General features: G+C 34.8%; 1 protein-coding gene across 2 annotated transcripts; it reads right to left on the reverse strand.

The window, feature by feature from the left end:
• Positions 1–7,094: 7,094 nt before the first annotated feature.
• Positions 7,095–13,749, reverse strand: LOC108599297 (protein spaetzle 5). Of its 2 annotated transcripts, XM_033293580.1 has the most exons (7): positions 13,716–13,749; positions 11,821–12,010; positions 11,655–11,764; positions 11,536–11,586; positions 9,446–9,727; positions 8,945–9,388; positions 7,187–7,355 (listed from the first exon to the last, which is right to left on the reverse strand). In XM_033293580.1, exons 2-7 carry the CDS (start codon positions 11,899–11,901, stop codon positions 7,187–7,189), a joined length of 1,137 nt encoding a protein of 378 aa, XP_033149471.1. In that variant the 5' UTR covers positions 11,902–12,010; positions 13,716–13,749. The 2 variants fall into 2 exon arrangements, with proteins under 2 accessions (XP_017841588.2, XP_033149471.1); XM_017986099.2 differs by lacking the exon at positions 13,716–13,749 and having other exon boundaries at positions 7,095–7,355; positions 11,821–12,257.
• Between the last annotated feature and the right edge of the window lie 6,749 nt (positions 13,750–20,498).

Consider the following 20,498-nt stretch of genomic DNA (forward strand, 5'->3'; position numbering starts at 1 on the left):
GCAGCCAGCCTCTCTCTCTCTATGTGTGTGTGTGTGTGTGTGTGTGTTTGGGGCAGTTGTAGGCGGCTGCTGTCATGTTGCTGCTTGTCTTTCGCTTTCAGCTTCAAGTTTATTTTTTACTTTACTTTGCTTTTATTTGTTTACTGCGCGCCAAAAGCCCAAGTCTCTGCCCCTCCCTCTCCCTCTCTCTGTCTGTGTGTGTCTCAGTCTACGCATGTTACTGTTAGTTACTCAAGTGTTTCCTTTTTTCGTTGCTTTGCTGCTCACGTATTTTCTGCAGCTGCATACATAACTCTCTCAATATGCTCAACGCTGGTTTTTTAATTTAGCTTTAGATACAAATGTATCTCAAGCATTTTGGCGGCGTCTCTCTGTCAAGTTTATTGTCATTACTCATCTGCAAAATGTTAGCATGTCAATGCTTTGCCACCAGTTGTTGCTTCATTTCAATTTTTTATTTATTGCGCTGCTAGTTTTGTTTATTTTCTATTGCTTTGCACTTTTTTGGGCGATAACATCAGCAAATTTACTAACTGTTCATGCAGCAAAAGCATAAAACATGCTAAACAAGTGTTCGATCAACCAGAGATCGAAGCTTCGCTTTTGTTTTTAAGTAATTCGATCTGCAAGAATTTGTTAACTATAATAATTGTTTTTATTTATTTACAGTTTTGCTAGCTTAGCTAAAACGGCATTTTCATAGCAGGTAAGCTAAGTTATAATTATTGTTATTAAGAAGTAATTTGTAAATATCGTAAGTATGTCTAAAAACCGACGGCAATTGAAATTTATAGTGCAAATATTTTAGCAAAGTTATACACTAAAACTTTTCAAAAAAAGTTGCTGTATAATTTTGAAAAATGAGCAGCCAGTCAAAAGAGAAAGTCAGAAAAATTGAAGCTGCTTAAAAGTTGTTCTAAACAAGTTGTAAACGAGTTCAAAACAAATGCGCGTTTGTTCTATGTACAGTAGAGAACTCTTCTATTGAATATCTAACAAATTCGAAATCAAAGTATTGTTTTGTTTTCCATAAATATCATATAAAAGATAGTAGCAAGAATATTTCGATATGATAGATATTTAAAAATATTTATAAAATATTTTTGAATTTGGTTGTTGATGCAGCAAAATAAAAATTTCCATTGAGCATTCTAATATAGTTCGAAACCCAAAGTAAGGTTTACTTTCATAAAATATTAGATAAAAGGTTGAATAACATAATTTTTTACATAAGACTTTCTTATGTATGCAAAATATATTATCAACATTTTTGATTAGGACGTAGAATGCTTGCAAATCAAAATTTCCATTGAACAACTAACAATTCGAAATCGAATTTCGAAATATAGGCTTTATTTGATTAATAATAGTAGATAAGATAAACGCAGATAAAAATGTTTCGCAGAAGACTTTTTTATATAATACATATTTATATTTGAAAATATGTATCAACATTTTTGAGGGACGTAGATGCAGCAAAAATAAATTTCCATTGAATATATGACAATTCGAATTCGAATTCGAAATATGGCTTCATTTTATTAAAAGTTGAAGACTTTCTTATATTAAACATATTTATATTTAAAAATATGTAACAAAATTTTTGAAAAATTTCCATTGAAGTTTTGACAATTCGAAATCGAATTTTTTTGTATAAGACTGTCTATATAAACCATCTTATTGGTGTGCAAAACTTTAAGAGCAGTAAAACTTGCTATTTTATTCAAATTTAATTATTTAATTTATTTATTGAAAACTACAAACCGTTGTTAATCCATTAGTTAGTGCTTGATGTTGATGTTGTTGCTGCTGCTAATGTGCGATTGAAGATCATCATAAGCTATATCTATGCGATATATGTGGCATGTGTGGCATGACTCCTTGAATTATCCGTTGTGGCAAAAGAAGTTGTGAAGTTCTTTATAAAAAAAGCCGCGTAACGCGTATGAAAACGAAAGCCGTCGACGAAAGAACAGTTAATTGAATGCGGTTAATGCAACATAAGAAAAACATGCAACGCAACTGGAACACACACACAAACACACGCGCGCGCACACACACACACGCGGGCTCAGAAATTGATCAAGAAAGACGCGAACGCGACACGAAAACGTAGTTAACGATAAACGAGAAACGTAAAGCAAAACTAACGCAAAGAAACGATGCGAAAATTGTTGTTGTTGTTGTTGTCGTTGTTGTTGCAGAATTGCAGCAGCAGCAGCAGCGGCGGCAGCTGCAACATTTGCTTGTTGTTTATATTGCTGTTGCTGCTGCTTTGGTTGTTGCTGTTGCTGTTGTTGTTATTGTTATTGGCACTTATCACGCTTGAGCAACATAATTGGCATCCTTAAAGTATTTTTTTTTTAATTTTGTTACTAATTTTATGGCATTAATTGTTGTTGTTTTTTTGGCGACGGCAACTACAATTTTTAATTTTTTTTTTGGGGCGCAACAGCAACAAGAACGACGCACTCGACTCGTTTCGAAGCGAAGCGACGGGCGAACGACGGTGCGTTAAAAGTTTTGTATGGATTTCTCGTTTAGTTAGGAAACTTTTCACCCTTCGAAGGATACACAACAACTGATTGTGCCGTGCACAAGCGAACGGCAAACCAACCCCGACGCCAACAGCATAAACGTCGACAGCGACAGCAGCAGCAGCGCATTGGTTCGACGTCAGCAGCAGCTGCAACGCAACATGTTGCAAGCAGCAAGCAATGGCAGCTACACTTTGTATATAAATTCAAAAAAAAAATAGCAAAAGTAGCATAATATTAATAATATTTTATATAATTATTTTTATAAATGTTGCAACGTTGCTAATTCAATATGCTACACTAACAAGCGTATACTAAGCTAAATGCTTTCAAGCTGCAACATGTTGCAGGCAAATTTACAGAGTGGTAGGTCAAATTGTAATTTAAATTGCAGCAAATTAAATATATTAATTAATTTGTTTGTATATTAAAATATTTAGACAAGTTTACTTTTATAATTTATCATACATTTGTTTGCATTAATTTAAAAGGCAACTCTGTATACAAAATATGCAGAGCAAGAGTTAAAATTGTAATTTAAGCAGCAAACTAGAAAAATAAATATATACAGTATAATATATATATCAAAATTCATTCATTACAAAATTTTGTAATAACTTTCAAAGAAATTCATTTTTAAATGCTCATAAGTTTTTTAAATACTTTTTATTTATATATTTTTAATTAAATTATTAGCAAAACTTATGCTTTGACAAGTTTTTTTTAAGTAATCAAGCATTATTTTAATAATTTTAGTACATTTTTGTACAAAGACAAAGCTGTCAGACTTTGTTTGGCTTTTTTACATTAAAAAAAAAGTTTTTTTGAATAGTAAACAAGCAAACAAGTAAATAAATCTATTCATTTTTTGACACTTAAATTATTAATAAATATTTGTATTATTATTTTAGCTTGCAAAATTAATTGCTTTGAAAAGTTTCGTTTATTATACATTTTTTAATATTATTATTTATTTTATCTTAAATTATTAATAATTATTTTTATTTATAATCATTTAAGCCTGCAAAAGTTTCGTTTATTATACATTTCTTAATATTATTATTTATATTTTTATTTAATATTTCATATTAAAAAGTGATTTTTAATATTCATTTTTGCTGTATAAGTTTCAAAGGCATAAATTTTGCACCTAGTGCACCCTGTATGCTGCCAATTTGTTTTAGTTGCATTGCAAGCTTCGAACTTATACAACAAACATGTTGCAGCTGCTGCTGGTTGCTGCTGTTGCTGTTTGGTTGCAGTTGCTTGTTGCTTGCTAAAAGGTCCTAGCGCAAACGAGTCCTGCCTAACTAATACAAGCGCAGCTAACCACACACACATACACACAGCTATCAACAGCTGCATGTGGTCTTTGGTCTCTTGCCAAACACACACACACTCACACACACATACAAATAAAGCGACACATAAACACGAACATGCGGCGTTTGAAGTGCGCTTTGGTTGTTGTTGCTGTTGCTGTTGCTGCCGCTGCTGCTGGCGCGTCTGCTGTACAGTTGTTGTTCCAATTAAAAAATTTTTTCCCTAGTTTCGCGCGCACAATGCGAACTTGCAATCTATGCGGCTATGCAACATGGGGCAACAGCCACAGCAGCAGCAACAGCAGCAACAGCAACATAGAGCGCATATTTTCTGGTTTTATTTCGCTGTCGCTTTTTTTGCTGCTGTGCTCATTTCTATTTGATGCCTGGACCTTGTGGGCGTAACAGTTGCACACACACACACACACACACTCTTTATATGTGTGTGTGCCATATCCTTGCACTGACTGCAGTTGCTGCTGCGGGATTTTCGGTACAATTTGCTTGCTTATTTCACTTTTTTTGCAGCAGCTTTGCCTTTTGTAAAGAGTTGGCGGCTGCTGCTGCTGTTGGCGTTCTATATGTCAGTTGATTTCATTTCACTTTTTTTTATTTTAGTTTTGTTTTGTGCGCCAAACTATTAGTTGGGCTTTGTATGTGGCAGTTGCACGTGCAACAGACGAGGTGTGCACACACACACACACATGGAAAAAGAGTAAAGCAAAACCTTGACAGTTGCATTGTTGGCGTGGGAAATGTGTTGCTGGCAACGCAGCTCATGAGGGGGGTGAAGGGGGGTGAGCGGGCTGTAGCTTAAGCGCAGTTGCTTATTTGCATTGCGTAATGGAAAACTGTTGAAAAATGCAGCAACCCTCGCTCGCTCTCTTTCTAACGCGCGCTCTTTAGCTGTTGCAGGCAGCAGCAGCAGCAGCAACACTGACCTGACTTACACACACAGCAGCAGCAGCAGCAGCTAAAAATTCTAAGACGTGCAGCTGGCTTTGCCTTTGACTTTTGCCACTTTGCCAGCAGCAAAAAGTTACGCGTTGCAAGTTGCTGCGTGCAGCAAAGTTAAGCGCGTTTACATACGTATGTGTGTGCATATACGTGTGTCCTTTGTTGCACGACAAAGGACATTCGAAAGCAACTGACAGTTGCAGACAAAAACTATTTGAAAAATGCAAGCACAAAAAATTTAATAAAATATAAGCAAGCAACATTATAATTAATAGCAAGCTTAAGTTATAAACATATAAGTTTAAAGCATTAGTTTGCTTGTTTAAATATATAAACTAGTTGCAGCTTATGTTGCTGCTGCTGCTGCTTACCGCAAAACGTGCAACAAGAAAGTTGCATGAAGTTGAATGCACGCGAGTCGTCATCAAGGACCCAAGCGCATTATACACATGCGCTTGTATGTATGCGTGTCCTGTGCGCCAAAAAAAAAAACGTATATTCATATGTGTATGTGTGTGTGTGTGAAGATCTTTGAGCTACAAAACTCTGCGGCAAACAAATGCACGTAATACGAGTAAAAGCAAGCCAAATGCATTAACAATACACACACACACTCACACACACATACACACATATATATATATATGTATTGCTGCCCTGCTGCTGCTGCTGTTGCTTGTCGTACGAGTTTTGAGTTTTCCGAAATCATGAAAGGAGCAGATGTTAAATTTTTATACACAAAACGTACGCAGCCGTCGACGTCGCTGTTGACGTCGCTGTCGCTGCTGCTGCATTATTATTGCTCGCTGCTTTAGTTGTTGTTGTTTTTTATACGCTTTGTTGCTTTGCTCTCTCTCTCTCTCTCTCTCTCTCTCGCGCGCTCTCTTGTTGCTCAACTTAACTTAACTTCAGCTGCTACTCAATTGAACTTGCGCTTCGATTTTTTTACAATTTGTTGTTAGTTTGCATTTTAATTAACATTGCGCTTACCTGAGCTGCACGCAGTGCTACCTGAGCTCGCTGCTAATCATTGCCAAAATTGTGTATAGCTCAAATTATAGCTCAGCTGTCCTATTGTCTATGCTAGGAGCTGCATATCCAACTGTGACTTCTCACTTGCCCATTTTGCCACGCACACAGGTAACAAATTTTGTTATTGTTTATCGAATTTGCTATCTACGTACATTTAGTTTTTGCTAAGCTGCTTTTAGTCCATTTGGCATTTAGATTTATGTGATGATGATTTAAGATTTGCCACAATATTTTTGTTGATTTTATTTGCAAGCTCCTAAGTTGATTTTATACTAAATAACAATTTACTTGTGGAGCCATAAATTAATTTACTAAACAAATAGAAACAAATAGAAAAGTTGTTAACGTAATTTTAATATTTACTGCATTTAAATGCTAAAACTATTTACTAAGCTGCTGTTTTAGTTTTATTTAATATAAAAACAAGTGCTGCTGTATTTAAAAAAAATGGCATAATAATTTGTTTAAACACAATTATTATTTGGCTTAAGTTTTTATTTATTGCAGCATAAAATAAAACAAACCAAAATATAATTTAAAATAATGACCTGATTGCTAAGTTCAATATTTAATTATTATAAAACAAACTCATTACAAATTACAATAACAAAACTAACAAATATATAATTTAAAATAATGCGCTGACTGCTGAGTTCATTATATTTAATTATTATAAAACAATAAGCTTGACTGCATATGTAATAAATTTAATAAATTGAATTATTTTATTGCTGGCAATAAGTTTTAAAAATGCTGCACATATTTGTTATGTAAATTCATTGAGTTGGCTCAAGGTATGAAAACTTTGGCTGCGATTTTATTTATTTATAATTAGCAGCAAATGCAGGATTTACAGCTGTTTCCTTTTAGAGGCAGCAACATGAATTGCGCAGCGCGCACATCAATCCCAATGCACACACACAGATGCAGCTACAAATACACACAGATACAGCTAAAGATACAGATACAGCTGCAGCTACAGATGCGTTTGGCTCTGAGTTGTTTTTTTTTTTGCGCGTGACACTTGATGTTATTTTATGATTATTGTTTTTTGGATTTATGAAATGTAATTCCAATTGCGTAAAGCAGGTGCTTGCAACAAATAAATTGCAATTGTATAGTTTAAGCAGTTGCTAAGTTTGTGTTAGTTAAATAATTTAACAATTATTTTAAACGCATTTATTTAAATTTTATACACGCTGTGTGTTGATTTTAAATTAAATGTAAAACTAAAATTACATGTGTGTGTGTGTGTGTTATGAACATTTTGTATGTGTGTTTAAATTTGATAATTATAATGTTGCTGACAGACTGAACAACAATTGCTGTTGCCGTTGCTTAATTTGCTGCTATGGTGCAGACACAACAACTGGGAAACCAAAATGTATCCGTATAGAGATTTTGCCCGTTACCCTGTAGCGCAATTAAACGTTTTTGCACAAACTTTTGCTCGCACCTGGAGTTGTAGCCATTGGGCAGATCGCAAAGGTTCGAGCATGTGTTTGAGCTGCAAGAGAATTAAAGAGAGAGACAAAATTATTAGCAACAGTCGAAGCGGAAACAGCAGCGAATTTTGTTGTATGGCATAAATAAACGCGCAAACCGTTAAGCGCAAAAGGAAGCAGGCAAAAGGGTTTAAGAGTTGAAAGTTTAACGAACTCGTTAAAACGGCAAAATGCACGTAATTGATAAGCATATTGCCGTTAGTGTGCGAGAGAGCGCGAGAGAGATCTGCAGCTGGCCAAGATTTAAGCAGGCGACAAACAATTAGAGCAAACAATATTTTGACCCCGTCTACAACTCACTACCTTGCGCTTAAACGTCGTCACCCTATTTCACTTTTTTCTGCTGCTGCTGCTTCAAGTAGCGCACGCATGAGAGCGAGCAAGCTGCATCGGTCAGGGGTAAACATTATGTTTACCTCTCTATATAGCCATAGCCACAATCTTGTGCATTTTATTTTTTTTTCGTGGTGTTATAATTCGTTTAGCCGCAATTATGACGCAACACATACCCATGCACTTGAAACTGAACCCACGTGCCTATGGCCGTCGCTCCCTGTGTTTTTGCTTTACCCTAACAACCAAGTTCTGCGCCTTGTTGAAAAACAGGGGGAAAATTCATTGTACGCATAACATGACCTGCTGTCCTGCTGGGCTTACTCCAGTCTGAGCAAGAGAGGGGTGACAACTACTTAACGCTGATTGCAAGTGTAATGTAAAAAATATATAAATGCAAGTCAATTATACAGTGAGTTCTATATAATTATCAACCAAAAAAAAAGTGCGTGTGTGCTAACAAGAGTTTTGACTTAGCTGCATAAAGTAGTTAGAGTCATATTTTAAGCCAATTAGTAATTGTATTGATTTAAAAATTGCACTAAAGTTGCTGCTATGCAATTAAAGTTATTGCTTATACAAAAATTAAAAAATTTTAAAAAATTATAATGCTAACTAGCAACTAGTCTAAAGCTTGCATTTGTTTTAAAATATGAACTAAGCTTGGCTACGCTTTTCATTATTAATATTTAATTTATATATAATTTTACCATAAAATTCTTGGACAGATTAGTTTGATTCTAAGCAATAACTATTATGTATTTTAATTTAAGCGCTGAGCCTTAGCGTGTCTATAAGAAAATATTGCTCAATACTAACAATAGGCAAATAATCATGCCTTAAATAGCAATGAGCTAAGCATTAATTTAAAATAATGTAAAGTAAAGAATATTTGCAAATTCGTAATTTGAAACTGGTTGTTGACCAGCTTTTCAAAATTATTAACTAAAATAGATAAACGCACTTCTTTAAGTTAAGCCAATGCTCAATATCATTTTTGAAATATAACTGCCGCATAGCAAACACTTTGCAACATGCAGCGCATTTGCTGTCTGCACACGCTCTAAAGCTAATTGCTATACGCTGCAAACTTAGCTTGGTGCCAAACCAGCTGCTTGCTGACAAAAGCTAATGCGCATTTCAATGGTTGTTGGCAGCGATTTAAAACAGTTTGCAATTTAATTGATGCGCAATTGCGTACTATTAAATTCTTAATTAATGTATTATATGCATTGTTACTTTTAGTTGCTTTACTTACGCACACAACTCCGCTTTGACCATTTGTCGCGCTGTATTCTCCTCGTTGACAACAAACATCCAATTGCCATGCGAATTGAGCGCCGCTTGTGGAGTTATAAACTGTGAAGTCGTTTCGCAGAGCGTTGAACGCGACGAGCTTTGGCGCTTGGTGCGCGTCTGTTTATCGTTTGGCTTAACGCCCACAATATCTAAGAGATCCATGTTGAGTGAGACATCGCGAGTGCTGCGCTCCTTCATTGGCTTGAGAGTAACTGACTCAGTCTCAGTCTCAGTCTCTGTTGTTGCTGCTGCTGCTGCTGCTTTCTTGCTGAGACTAACATCGCGTACTAGACGCTTTAGCCAGATGGTGGCATTATAGGGCGTGGTCTTGCCCGCCCATAGCTGGCTGGTTATGCTTTGCTGCTGCGGCCGCTGAGCGCCATTTGAAGTGTACAACAGAAAGCTGCGAATTGAATGATTAATTGCAGAATTTAAAGTTAGCAGTTAGGCGATTACTTACGTGGGTCCCTCTGTGGCGGCTTGTGGATTTGCTTGGTGTGGCGGAAACAGCGAATTGCCTGTCGCTGGTCGCTGCTGTGGCGCATTGCTGCCCCCAAAGGGCGTCTGATAGCTGTAGCCATTGAAGTCCTGCCCATAGCCCGGTGGCCTGAATATGGACTTGGGATCATAGAAGACGGGCGTATGTTGCCACGCTACCGTTTCGAAAGTCTCCCAGGTTTCATCCACCAGCAATGTGGCCGCCTCGTAGCCCCATTTGCGTACCAGAGATTTGATGAGATAGCTGCAAGAGCAGAGCGAGCCGACACTTGTTTAACAATTGCAATTGTTGTTGCCTGGGAAAGTTTGCTGTGCGCTTATGTAACTCATAAATTAATATGCGCGTTCATAAGCAATGAAATATATTTTATTTTTTTGGTTGGCACACTTCTTATCCAGACTGCATCGCATGCGTGTCACGTGCCCCACATGTGTGGAAAGTGAAAACACAACAAGCGCTGCTTAGAATTATGCAATTCCCAATGCCGATAAATAAATATGTCGCGACTTAATTGTGCAGACGGCGCCAAATATGTGATTTAACAAAATCTAATCACTGCAACTAATGCACATTTTATTTAAATCGAAGAAATTCTCTAAAAATAGCAATAGACAAAAGCCCACACGCTAAAACAGTTTTAAATTTGAATATATGTTGGGAGCGTAGTCAGTCCATCATGACGAATTTCGTATGCTCTACTTTATGTATAACAAATTTGTTTTAAAAATTAGTTATGAGCTACAATAAATTGTTTTGAAGAATGCGAAAAGCCAACAGATATATTCTTAATTCTATAACTGTCACGATATTAATGCTAACTAAATTAACTTAAACTTTTACTTTTTTAAAAAAATATGAAAAAAATTGAATTTAAATTTTTATACAAAAATCAAATCACTGTAACAATATTAATGCTAACTAAATTAATATAAACTTTTACTTTTTAATTTCATTTAAAAAAATATGAAAAAAATTGAATTTAAATTTTTATACAAAAATCAAAAACTAGGATATTAATGCTAACTAAATAATTTTAAATTTTATTTTTTCAAATTCAATTAAAGAAATATGAAAAAAAAATTGAATTTTAATTTTTAAACCAAATTGTTATTTTGTTTTAATTATAATTTTCAACTTTTATGCTAAAATTCAAAAACTAATTTTATTTTGAATTGTAAATATAAAAGAAGCTGACAATTTTAATATTTGTTTTGAAATAAAGCTGCTTTAATATTTATTTTATTGTAAACTTTAATGTAGAATTAAAAAAAAAATTAATTTTGAATTGCAGCAATTGGCTTAGTAAGAAATTAATTTCTCTTTAAACACACAATTTGTTTAGTTGTAATCTTTAATATAGAATTAAAAAGAAATTTATATTTAAAGAGAGGCAATTGCATAAAAAATAAAAAATTTTGTATTTTTAATTCAAATTTTCTGAACCTGCTCACTTTGCTAACGCCACTCTCTTCATATTGAAGAGCATCCACTTAATGCTAAATATTAAAGCTACGCATACATAAATAAATTCGAGAAGCACGCGTTGCGTTTGTCGTTGGTCGTCGTCGTCGTCATAGACAAAGTGTCTTGAACTGTCAATTCAAGTTTATTGGGTCAAGGAGCTCCAGCAGCTGGTCGAGCAGCATCATCATCATCAGCAGCAGCAGCCGCAGCCGCAGCAGCAGCCGCCGCATCTCTGAGTAGTACGTGCTGATGCTGCGGAAACAGCAGCAAAGCTATTGATACGCTAAAAACGAGTTTTGCGTCTTTTTTTTTTTTGGCTTGCTGCTTGATTTAAATTTAAAGTTTAGACTTTTTAAGTCTATTGTCTATGTTGGTCAAACATTTGTTTGAAATGCATGCGCATTAATTGTTTAAGGGCCAAGAGAGAGCTTCAAAGAGTTAAATGTCAAGCGATTGAAACAAATCGAAAATTAACTTTGTTAAAAACAGAATTCTGATTGGCAACAAGTTTAGCTTTAGTCTAGTTATTTGCTTAAAAGAGTCTGACGCTGTCGTTTGAAATTTTTTTGTTGGTTTATTGTACTTACGTGGGATAATTTTCCACATGCTCGCAATAAGTTTTGCCGGGTCGCGCACAGCTGTAAATATTTATTTAAAAGAGCAACAACATTTAGCAAGCTTGAAATTGTTTAAAGCTGAAACTCACTTGGGCGTCTGTCCGGGTGGTGCTGGCAAAAATTGGCAAGGCGGTGCGCCATATAGGCCACACGATGGTGGCGCTGTACTGTTGACGGCGACTGTTGTACAAACTAATATCTGTGCACAAAAAGTGATTTTAGCTTTTTGCATTTGTGCCGCACGCTGGAACTTACCACATAGATGCAGAGAATGCCACACAGGCTGCCACTAGAAGTGTCGAGCAGCGGGCGGCGTTGTTTAATACTCTTTGTCATTGTCAATTCATTCGTCGTTGGGTATGCAAGATGCGCATTTGCATTTGAGATTAACACGAAGGAAACGAACAGAAATCAAAGTGTGTGTGTGTCTAGTTTGTCAAATGAGCTGTGGAAGAGAAATTGGCATAGATTTAATTGTTTGTTGTTAAGCTTGCGCTTTACTTTAACTTGTTGGAAAATTGGAAAATCAAACATTTGTCTTGGCAAAAGCCACAAAAACCAAGTGTTAATAGCTTGAACTTTAGTTCGTGCAACCTGCGCTTGCCACAAGTCAACAACAAGTCAACAACTTGTTAAAAGTGAAATTTAAAATTTAAAATTGCTAAGCTGACGCCCACAAATGCTTTAAGCTGCAGCTAATTGTTATTAAACAATACATTATTAGCTTAATGCATGGTTATTAACTCTGTTAGTTAGAATCAGAGCAAACACGACACAAATTAAATTCACTATAAATAAAATAATCAGACAAGAATTTTAAGTAAGCTTAGCTAATTTGATCGAAAATCGAGAGCAAAATAAAAAGCACGCAACCGGATCTAAAAACTCTAAGCAGCAAGTGTTTGTTTTTTTTTTGTTCAATATATAAAAATAACAATAATTGTTATAACATTTATAGAGCAGCAGAATTTCCGGGACTAGCTCAAGGCAGCGTTTTTGTCACTTTCGCTTTTCAATCAATCAAGCCAAACAAAAGGCCCATAAAACTTAAAAAAAAAAACAACTTGACAACATTTGTTCAACTCTGCTAATGGCGTTGACTTGCTGTCTCAAGTCAATTAACTAGCACATAGTTACACCCACGTTGAACGCTGTGGATTTTCCCCGTTCACAAGTTTCTTGAATTCAAGCCGGGGTCAGCTCAACAGCTCGTAAATCATAAATAAGCTTAGCATTGTTGCTATTTTGAGTTTTGGCGCTGCTGTTTGCGCTATTTTTATTAAGTATTTAGCCGTTTCAGTCGCGCGCTCTATTTGCATTTGTTTGCTTTTTATACAATTGTCACTCAATGTTTGTTATAAATAATTCAATAGCCCCAAGCGCTGCACCGGCTTTGTCAGCGGCTTTGATTTATGCGCTCTCAAGCCATAATATATTATTATGGAAAGCATATACAAACAATTAAACCGGCTTCTAAATAGAAAATTCTTTTAGTTTAAAATTTTAACATAACTCGATCAGGCATTAAGCGATTTATAGTTCAAGCTGCTGCTGCTTCTTCTTTGAATTTAATACTCATTCAAACGCGTAATTATATGAGGTGTTGACAAAACTAAATTAAGCGCAGAAATAACATAAAATGCACATAAAATGCTTTAAGTATATATATATATATATATATATATAAACATGCCCTTGTAGTTTTTTAGTTTAGTAGCAAACAAACCGCTTTCGATTTCAATGCAGCCGACTTAGATTTTTTTCAAGCAGCATCTACTACAAGTTTTAGATTCGTTGAGCTTTCACTCTCTCGTGGTGTGTGTGTGTTAAATCATATTTGGCGTTAATTTGGCAGCTAGTAACTAATTTATATGCCATTTGGAAATTTGGCAGTGAAAAAAAAAATAAAAAACAATGCTTAAGTGTATAAATACCAATAGCTTAAGATCGCTTCATTATAATTTTTTAAACATATATTTTATATTTGAGTATAACTGAGAAATTAAGCACGACTTTTCAAGGCTAGAGGCAGCGTTGGCTGCGTTGTTTTTGTTTTATATTTAATTTTTGTTTAGCTAGCTGCGTGTGTGTGTGTGTTTTTTTTTTTTGGTTACATGTGTCTTAAATATATAAATATCAACATTACTCACCTTTAATTAAAAAGCTGCAATTAATTAATAAAATATATGCAACAAACAATTTTTATTTGACAACAGTTTGAACAAAAATTTTTACAACTTTGACGCGCACTTTTTGTTGTTTTCACTTTTTGTTGTTGTTGCTGTTGGTTTTCTTGTATTTTGTTTTGATTGATAGATTCACTTGAGCAGCAACTAATTGAAATACTTAACACGTACTACGAAACAGGTAGAGAAGCCAAAAAAACAACAGTCCAAGTCCAAGTCCAAGACTTTAATTTCGTTTTGATTTTTATTTATTTTGATCATTTGATTTTGGCGTTTTGTTTTCGTTTTATTTCTTTCCAAAAACGCGGCTAGCCCCAAACACGGCTGCAGCTCGTAGCCAACTGAGTTGAGTCCAAGCTGAGCTATGCCAAAAGCTGGGCTTAGAGTCTATAAAGCGACGACGCCAGCAGCAGCAGCAGCAGCAGCAGCAACAAAAAACAACAACTATGTGTGTTAGACCTTATGCCGGTTACTAAAAGCAGAGCGAGAGCGTAAGCAAGTTGCCAGCGAGAGAGAGAAAGAGCGAGAGAGAGAGAGAGATACAACCTCTGAACTTTTTGCAGCCAGCACACACATGATTCATGCTGCAACATTGCGTATACGTGTTATCATATTCATAAATCTATATGTATATATATAAATATCTTACACCGGAAGTTCATTAGCGTGTCTGTCGTGCCAACAATCAACAGACTTTTATTTATATTTATTGGCAATTTATTTTATTATTTGTTTTACATTGTTTGCCAATCTGCCAAACTGTAATAAAGTGAATTTTTCAATTTAAATTGTAAATTTTTGGCAGACTCTGCCGCTGTTGTTGTTGTTGTTGCTAGACCATAGATACAGTTCATTGTTAGCAGCAGCGGCAGCAGCAGCAGCTGCTTTTTATGATTTTTTATGGCCAATGAAGGTTATTTCAGTCTTTAGCTGGCTTTATGCTTCTTTTTTTTTTTTTTTTGGTTGTGCTGTCTGCTTTGACTTTTTTGCCAAGAAATCTTTTGAATGCGAAAACGTCAACAACACCATTTTTTTAAAGCCAATTCAGTTTGAATTCTTTAAACGCAAAAAGTTCTTTAGCATAAGCAACAGCAAAACTTTCGTAAAAAATATTATGCAATTTTTAAATTTTATAATTTTAGGCGTTGGCGGTGCACAAAAACTTTCGCAAGAGGCTTAAAGACGGAAAAACCCTGTGACTCGGTAAGTTTTTAATTTTTGGCTACTTGTTGCCTTGTGACTATTTTTTTCTTTTTTTACGCTTTTATCGAAAATGGTTTTTAATGCGTTTTTAAGTCAATTAGTGACTTCATCAGGCTAGGCTTGTCTCAGTAGACAGTAACACTTAAGCCGCTCATTAATCAAAAGGCCTACAAAGGTTCAGATATTGCCAAAATAAGGGCCACTCCTCCTTTCTTGCCGTCAGCTCAAAAGCCCAAAGCTAGCTAGAGTCACATTTCAATTGCGAAACGTTTAATTATAGGCTAGGCCTAACGGCCAATACGTGGCTTGGCTAATGAAAATATCAAACACACACTTCACTGTATTATTGCCCTAGGTCAGCGTGCTGCTCATTAAAATATTTTTGTGTAATATTTTCTATGTAAAATTTCTTTTTAAATGTTGCTTTGCATGTCCAAAAATTTGTTGACTCTTAATCAGACATTTTTTTTTTTACATTTATATTGCAAACGCAGCGCACATTTTAAAGAAGTGATAAAAAAAAAGTCATATAGCAAAATATATACTCCACACATGTGTGTGTGCGTGTGTGTTTTTTTGAAAATTTATGCATAATGAACTGTCACGTAGCGAAACAAAGTGACCATAAATAATAAAAGGCTGCTCAAAGAAATAAAAAAAAAAAACAAAACAAGAGAGAAAACTTTGCCTACAGTGTTAACGGCCGGAAAAATCATTTTAATGAAAAGCGTTTTGCGAAAAAACAACAATATTAAATAAAAATTGTAAGAGCAAAATAAAAAAATATAAGCTGGCGTTGCGAGAATGCAAAAGAAACCAAATAAAATAGTATAAAGAAATTTTAAGGAATTTAATACAATTATTGTGTGTAAAATCAAATCAAACACGAAAGTTTTATCATTTGTCTATGCAGAGTTCACTCAATTCGAAAGTAATTCAACTTTGAATTTAACAGTCCAACACATCAATTGACTGCTATAAAGATTGTAATATTTCTATAGCGGTCTTATTGGAATACTTTAAATATATATTATATAGACCTATAGTTGAAGATACAATTTTTGAACAAAAGAGCGAAGAGTTTGTTTTACTTTTGAAAACTTATTTTTTATTTATTTATTTTGTTCATAGTTTACTTTATTGAAAATAAAAAAATTAATCATATTTTATATAAAAGAAGATAAAATTATGATTTAAGTTAAATTTAAAGCTTTGAGTATAAAGTAAACAAATTTATAGTTCCAAACAATTTGGATTTAAAGTGCTCTCTCTTCAATTGATGGGACGAATGAGCATTTGAATCTTTTTAAGTGAGTACCATCCAAACCAATGTGCAGAGTGCATATCACTTGTTTCAGTTTCAAAGTACTTTCCATTTAAGTTGCTGCAGATAAATATATATTAATTGTTTGTTTGAATATTGCGAACTTTTAGAAACATACCATAATGCACACTTATTGTACCACCAACCTCCACTTTTGACATTCGCACAGTTACCAAACGTCAAATTGTCATTATCCCGATCGGAAGTTGTAAATTTCATATGTTCAACCCATCTCATATAGTCGTTCGTCCCAGTATGATTACCCAACGATTGCAATTCAAATAGATCATCCTCGCTTCCCACTCTAAAATTGTTATAGTGCGAAGTACCATTTCGTCGTTTAAACTCTGTGGCAGTAAAATTCAATTCAGTTCGCTGGAGGTGTAATGTGGTGATCTGTTCAAACACCAAAAGAAATCCCCATCGAAGGATCCAAAGCCGTCACGATAAGCATTCCAATCTTTTTCAAAATTCTCTTTGCCGTTTATTCGTTGCTGAATGATTGTCCAGCCTAGACCCACTGTGCTATTATCACTGCAAAGAACATGAAAAGGCAGCTGACCGGGAACATTGATCATATGTACACCTTCAGTGGATGCATTACAACTACTTTTCTCGAGATTGAATGTCTTAGAACTACTATTGTCGAGATCGGATGTCTTAGAACTACTTTTGTCGAGATTTTTTATGAATATATCAATCCATAAGAATCCAGTTAGAGCCAATATCAGAGCATTTAGAAGAGTATAAATAGGTTAAACGTTTACAATTCATATTTTTTGCTAAGAATTATAGACCGCACGCGTTTGAAATTGAAAGTTGACTAAAATCAGAATGAAAGCTGACGAAACTTATAGCTTCAGCATCAGCCAAACTGCTGATAAGCTTATGTGTGAAGTGCGTCAAGTCGAAAATCAACATCAAAGAATAATTGCGCCCAATTCGCTAGCTTAGCATATATTTTGTTATTGTAGCCCTATATGATAAGAAATGGTCTTTTGGGTGGAAATTATCCGCACAAATAATTTTTATTCGATATGCGAGGAGAGGGAACAAAATTCAAACAAATTATAAAGACTCATAATAAAATCCTCTGAATAGTGCAAAAAAGGCGATAGATGGCGTCACCAAAAAATGTTGCTTAACAGTGGTCTAACTGTTTTTGAATTTTAGCATTAACAGCACTTTAACAGAGCTTCTCGAATTTTTTTTTAACTTTGCACAAAGTCCTGCTTATTCGAATTAGGAATGTCGGTCTAGTCACGCAAGTTTTAAGTTATTGAGAATTATAAATTATGTTCTCTTGATCCTGCAAAGGTCGTTGGCATTTCAGTGTACAAATATATGAACTTAGTCGGTTGACTTCTCTTTCGCTAAGCACTGTAGCTGAAGTGAAATTTCTCTGTAGTTCATAGATACTTTTTAATATATTGAATGATATATATAAGCATATACATATTTAGTTGTGTGTGTGTGGCGATTAGGAGTTTACTTTATTGAAAATAAAAAAATTATTTATAAAAGAAGTAGCAAGCAGATACAATTGTGATTTAAATTAAATTTAAAGCTTTGAGTATACAGCAAGCAAATTTAGAGTTCCAAACAATTTCGATTTAAAATGCTCTCTCTTCAATTGATGGGACGAATGAGCATTTGAATCTTTTGAAGTGATTCATATGCAAGAAAATGTGCAGACTTGTTACTATATATCGCAGTTGGAAAGTATTTTCCATTTAAGTTGCTGCAGATAAAGAAATATTAATTGTTTGTTTGAATATTGCGAATTTTTAGAAACATACCACGCCGATGATGCACATTCCTTGTACCACCAACCTCCACTCAGTTTATCCGCACAGTTACTATCCTTCCATTCGTCATTATCCCGATCGTAAGTCGTAAATTTCACATGTTCAAGATATGAAAAGTAATCGTGCTCTTTGTCGTACGTCCCAGTATAATTACCCAACGATTGCAATTCAAATAGATCATCCTCGCTTCCCACTGTAAAATTGTTATAGTGGGCGAAGTACCATTTGTTGTTAAACTCTTGCATGTAAATATACAATTCATGTCGCTGGGAGTGTGTAATGTGGTGGATCTTCTTCAAACCCAAAAAGAAATCCCCATCGAAGGATCCAAAGCCGTCACGATAGGATTTCCAATCTCTTTGAAAATTCTCTTTGCCGTTTATTCGTTGCTGAATGATTGTCCAGCCTAGACCCACTGTGCTATTATCACTGCAAAGAACATGAAAAGGCAGCTGACCGGGAACATTGATCAGATGTTCACCTGGACTGGATGCTTTACAACTATTGTTGAGATTTTTAAAGAATATAGCAATCCAAATGAATCCAGTTAAGGCCAATATCACAGCATTTAGAAGAGTATAAATGGTTAAACGTTTACAATTCATTTTTTTTTTTTTTTGCTAAGAATTATAAGTTAAACCGCACGCGTTTGAAATTAAAAGTTGACTAAAATCAGAATGAAAGCTGACGAAACTTATAGCTTCAGCATTAGCTAAACTCTTGATAAGCTTATGCGTGAAGTGCGTCAATTCGAAAATCAACATCAAAGAATAATTGCGTCCAATTCGCTATAAGACCTGCTCACTCTCACTCAAGCTTTGAGTTAGCTCAGCTTACCGTACATTTTGTTATTGTAACTGTATATGATAAGAAATGGTCTTTTGGGTGGAAATTACCGCACAAATAAGTTTTATTCGATATGCGGGGAGAGGGTACAAAATTCAAAAAAATTATAAATACTTTGAAAAAATTCCGCTGAATAGTGCAAACAAGTTAGATGGCGTCACCAAAAATGTTGCTTAACTGTGCTCTAACTGTTTTTGAATTTTACCACTAACATTTTTTTCTTTCTTTACTTTGCATGCGCAGCATTTGACTTGCTTATTCGAATTAGGAAGGTTATGTGTTTTGAGAATTATAAATTATGTTCTCTTGATCCTGCAAGATAAACTTAGTCAGTTGAGTTCTCTTTCGCTAATCAACTTGTCAAGCTTTATTTTTGTAACATCATTTTTTATTGGTCTTGTAACTTCTCTATTTGGCCTTGCAGTTCATTAGTTTGGTTTGACTTGATCAAAACTTCTTGGGCACATGTTTCCAACTTGGTTAGTAGCTCAGTTTGATTCCTTCGCTCCATTTCACATTTTTCTGCATTGTTGATGTGCGTTGTAAAAAGAAGTTCAATCTTTTGGGCCTCAGTTGCAGTTTGGGTTTGAAGTTTTGTCAGCTCATTGCTTAAACTTTTAGTTGTCGATGCAAAGTTATTTGTCAGCTCGTCAATTGGCTTTGCTTGATTCTCATTGGTATTGGTATTGGCTCTCCTCTCACCTTGAGCTTGAAGCTTTGTTATTTCATTATAGAATTGATCGTTTGTTCTGAGCAAATTTTTCTTAGATTCTCTAAGATCGGCAATAATGCTATCATACAATTCAAGTTTATCTTTCAGATTATTATTTTCCGCTTTTAAGTGTTCATTTTGCTTGATTAAAGCATCCACATTGTTGTCGTTGAGTTTGGTTTGCAGCTGATTCAGGTATAATAAGATAGGTTTCAAGATCTTGTAAGCATAATTGCCGCACTGCTGGTCTATGGGCTGGGATGCGAAATTACCTTAAATTAGTTTCACATTATCACAAAATTAACTTCACTTGCTGCTCACCTCATAATCGTCGCTGGCTGAAGCTTCAAAGAATCCATTTAGAGCCAATGTGAAAGCAATTAATAGAATATAATTGCATAAACGTTTACACTTCATTTTTTTAACAAATTTCCTTGCGCACGCGTTTGAAATTAAACGTTGACTAAAATCAGAATTAGATTTGGCGAAAGTTTTGGCTTCAGCATCCGCTCTAGTGCTGATAAGAGATAAGCTAATGCTTAAAGTGCCGTAGGTCAAGTTCGAAAATAGATTCGTGATAAGAAATTAGTTTTAATGTTTGTTTGTGCATTGGTTTTTTTTTTTTGGCATTTTTAATACTAAACTTATTTCATTATATGTGAAATAAAAATGTGCGCGCGAAATTCGAACTCACAACAATTGAAAGCAGATTGCACGCTGACAAAGGCAGCATGCTACGAATAAATGCTGCTGACTTAACAGAAACTGTTAATTAGCAGCTTAGCACACTGTGTCGAGTATGCGATGAGCAGAGTATGAAAAGTGGCCAAGTTTGCTGAGTGCTGTTATTTCCA

This window comes from Drosophila busckii, chromosome 3L (assembly GCF_011750605.1).
Source record: "Drosophila busckii strain San Diego stock center, stock number 13000-0081.31 chromosome 3L, ASM1175060v1, whole genome shotgun sequence".
NCBI classification, from domain to species: domain Eukaryota; kingdom Metazoa; phylum Arthropoda; class Insecta; order Diptera; family Drosophilidae; genus Drosophila; species Drosophila busckii.

Coding starts and splice junctions, on each gene's coding strand:
- LOC108599297 (XM_017986099.2), bottom strand. CDS start 11,901: ATGACAAAGAGTATTAAACAACGCCGCCCGCTGCTCGACACTTCTAGT. Junction 11,587..11,654: donor CCACCCGGACAGACGCCCAA/GTGAGTTTCAGC, acceptor AAATATTTACAG/CTGTGCGCGACCCGGCAAAA. Junction 9,389..9,445: donor GCCGCCACAGAGGGACCCAC/GTAAGTAATCGC, acceptor TTCAATTCGCAG/CTTTCTGTTGTACACTTCAA.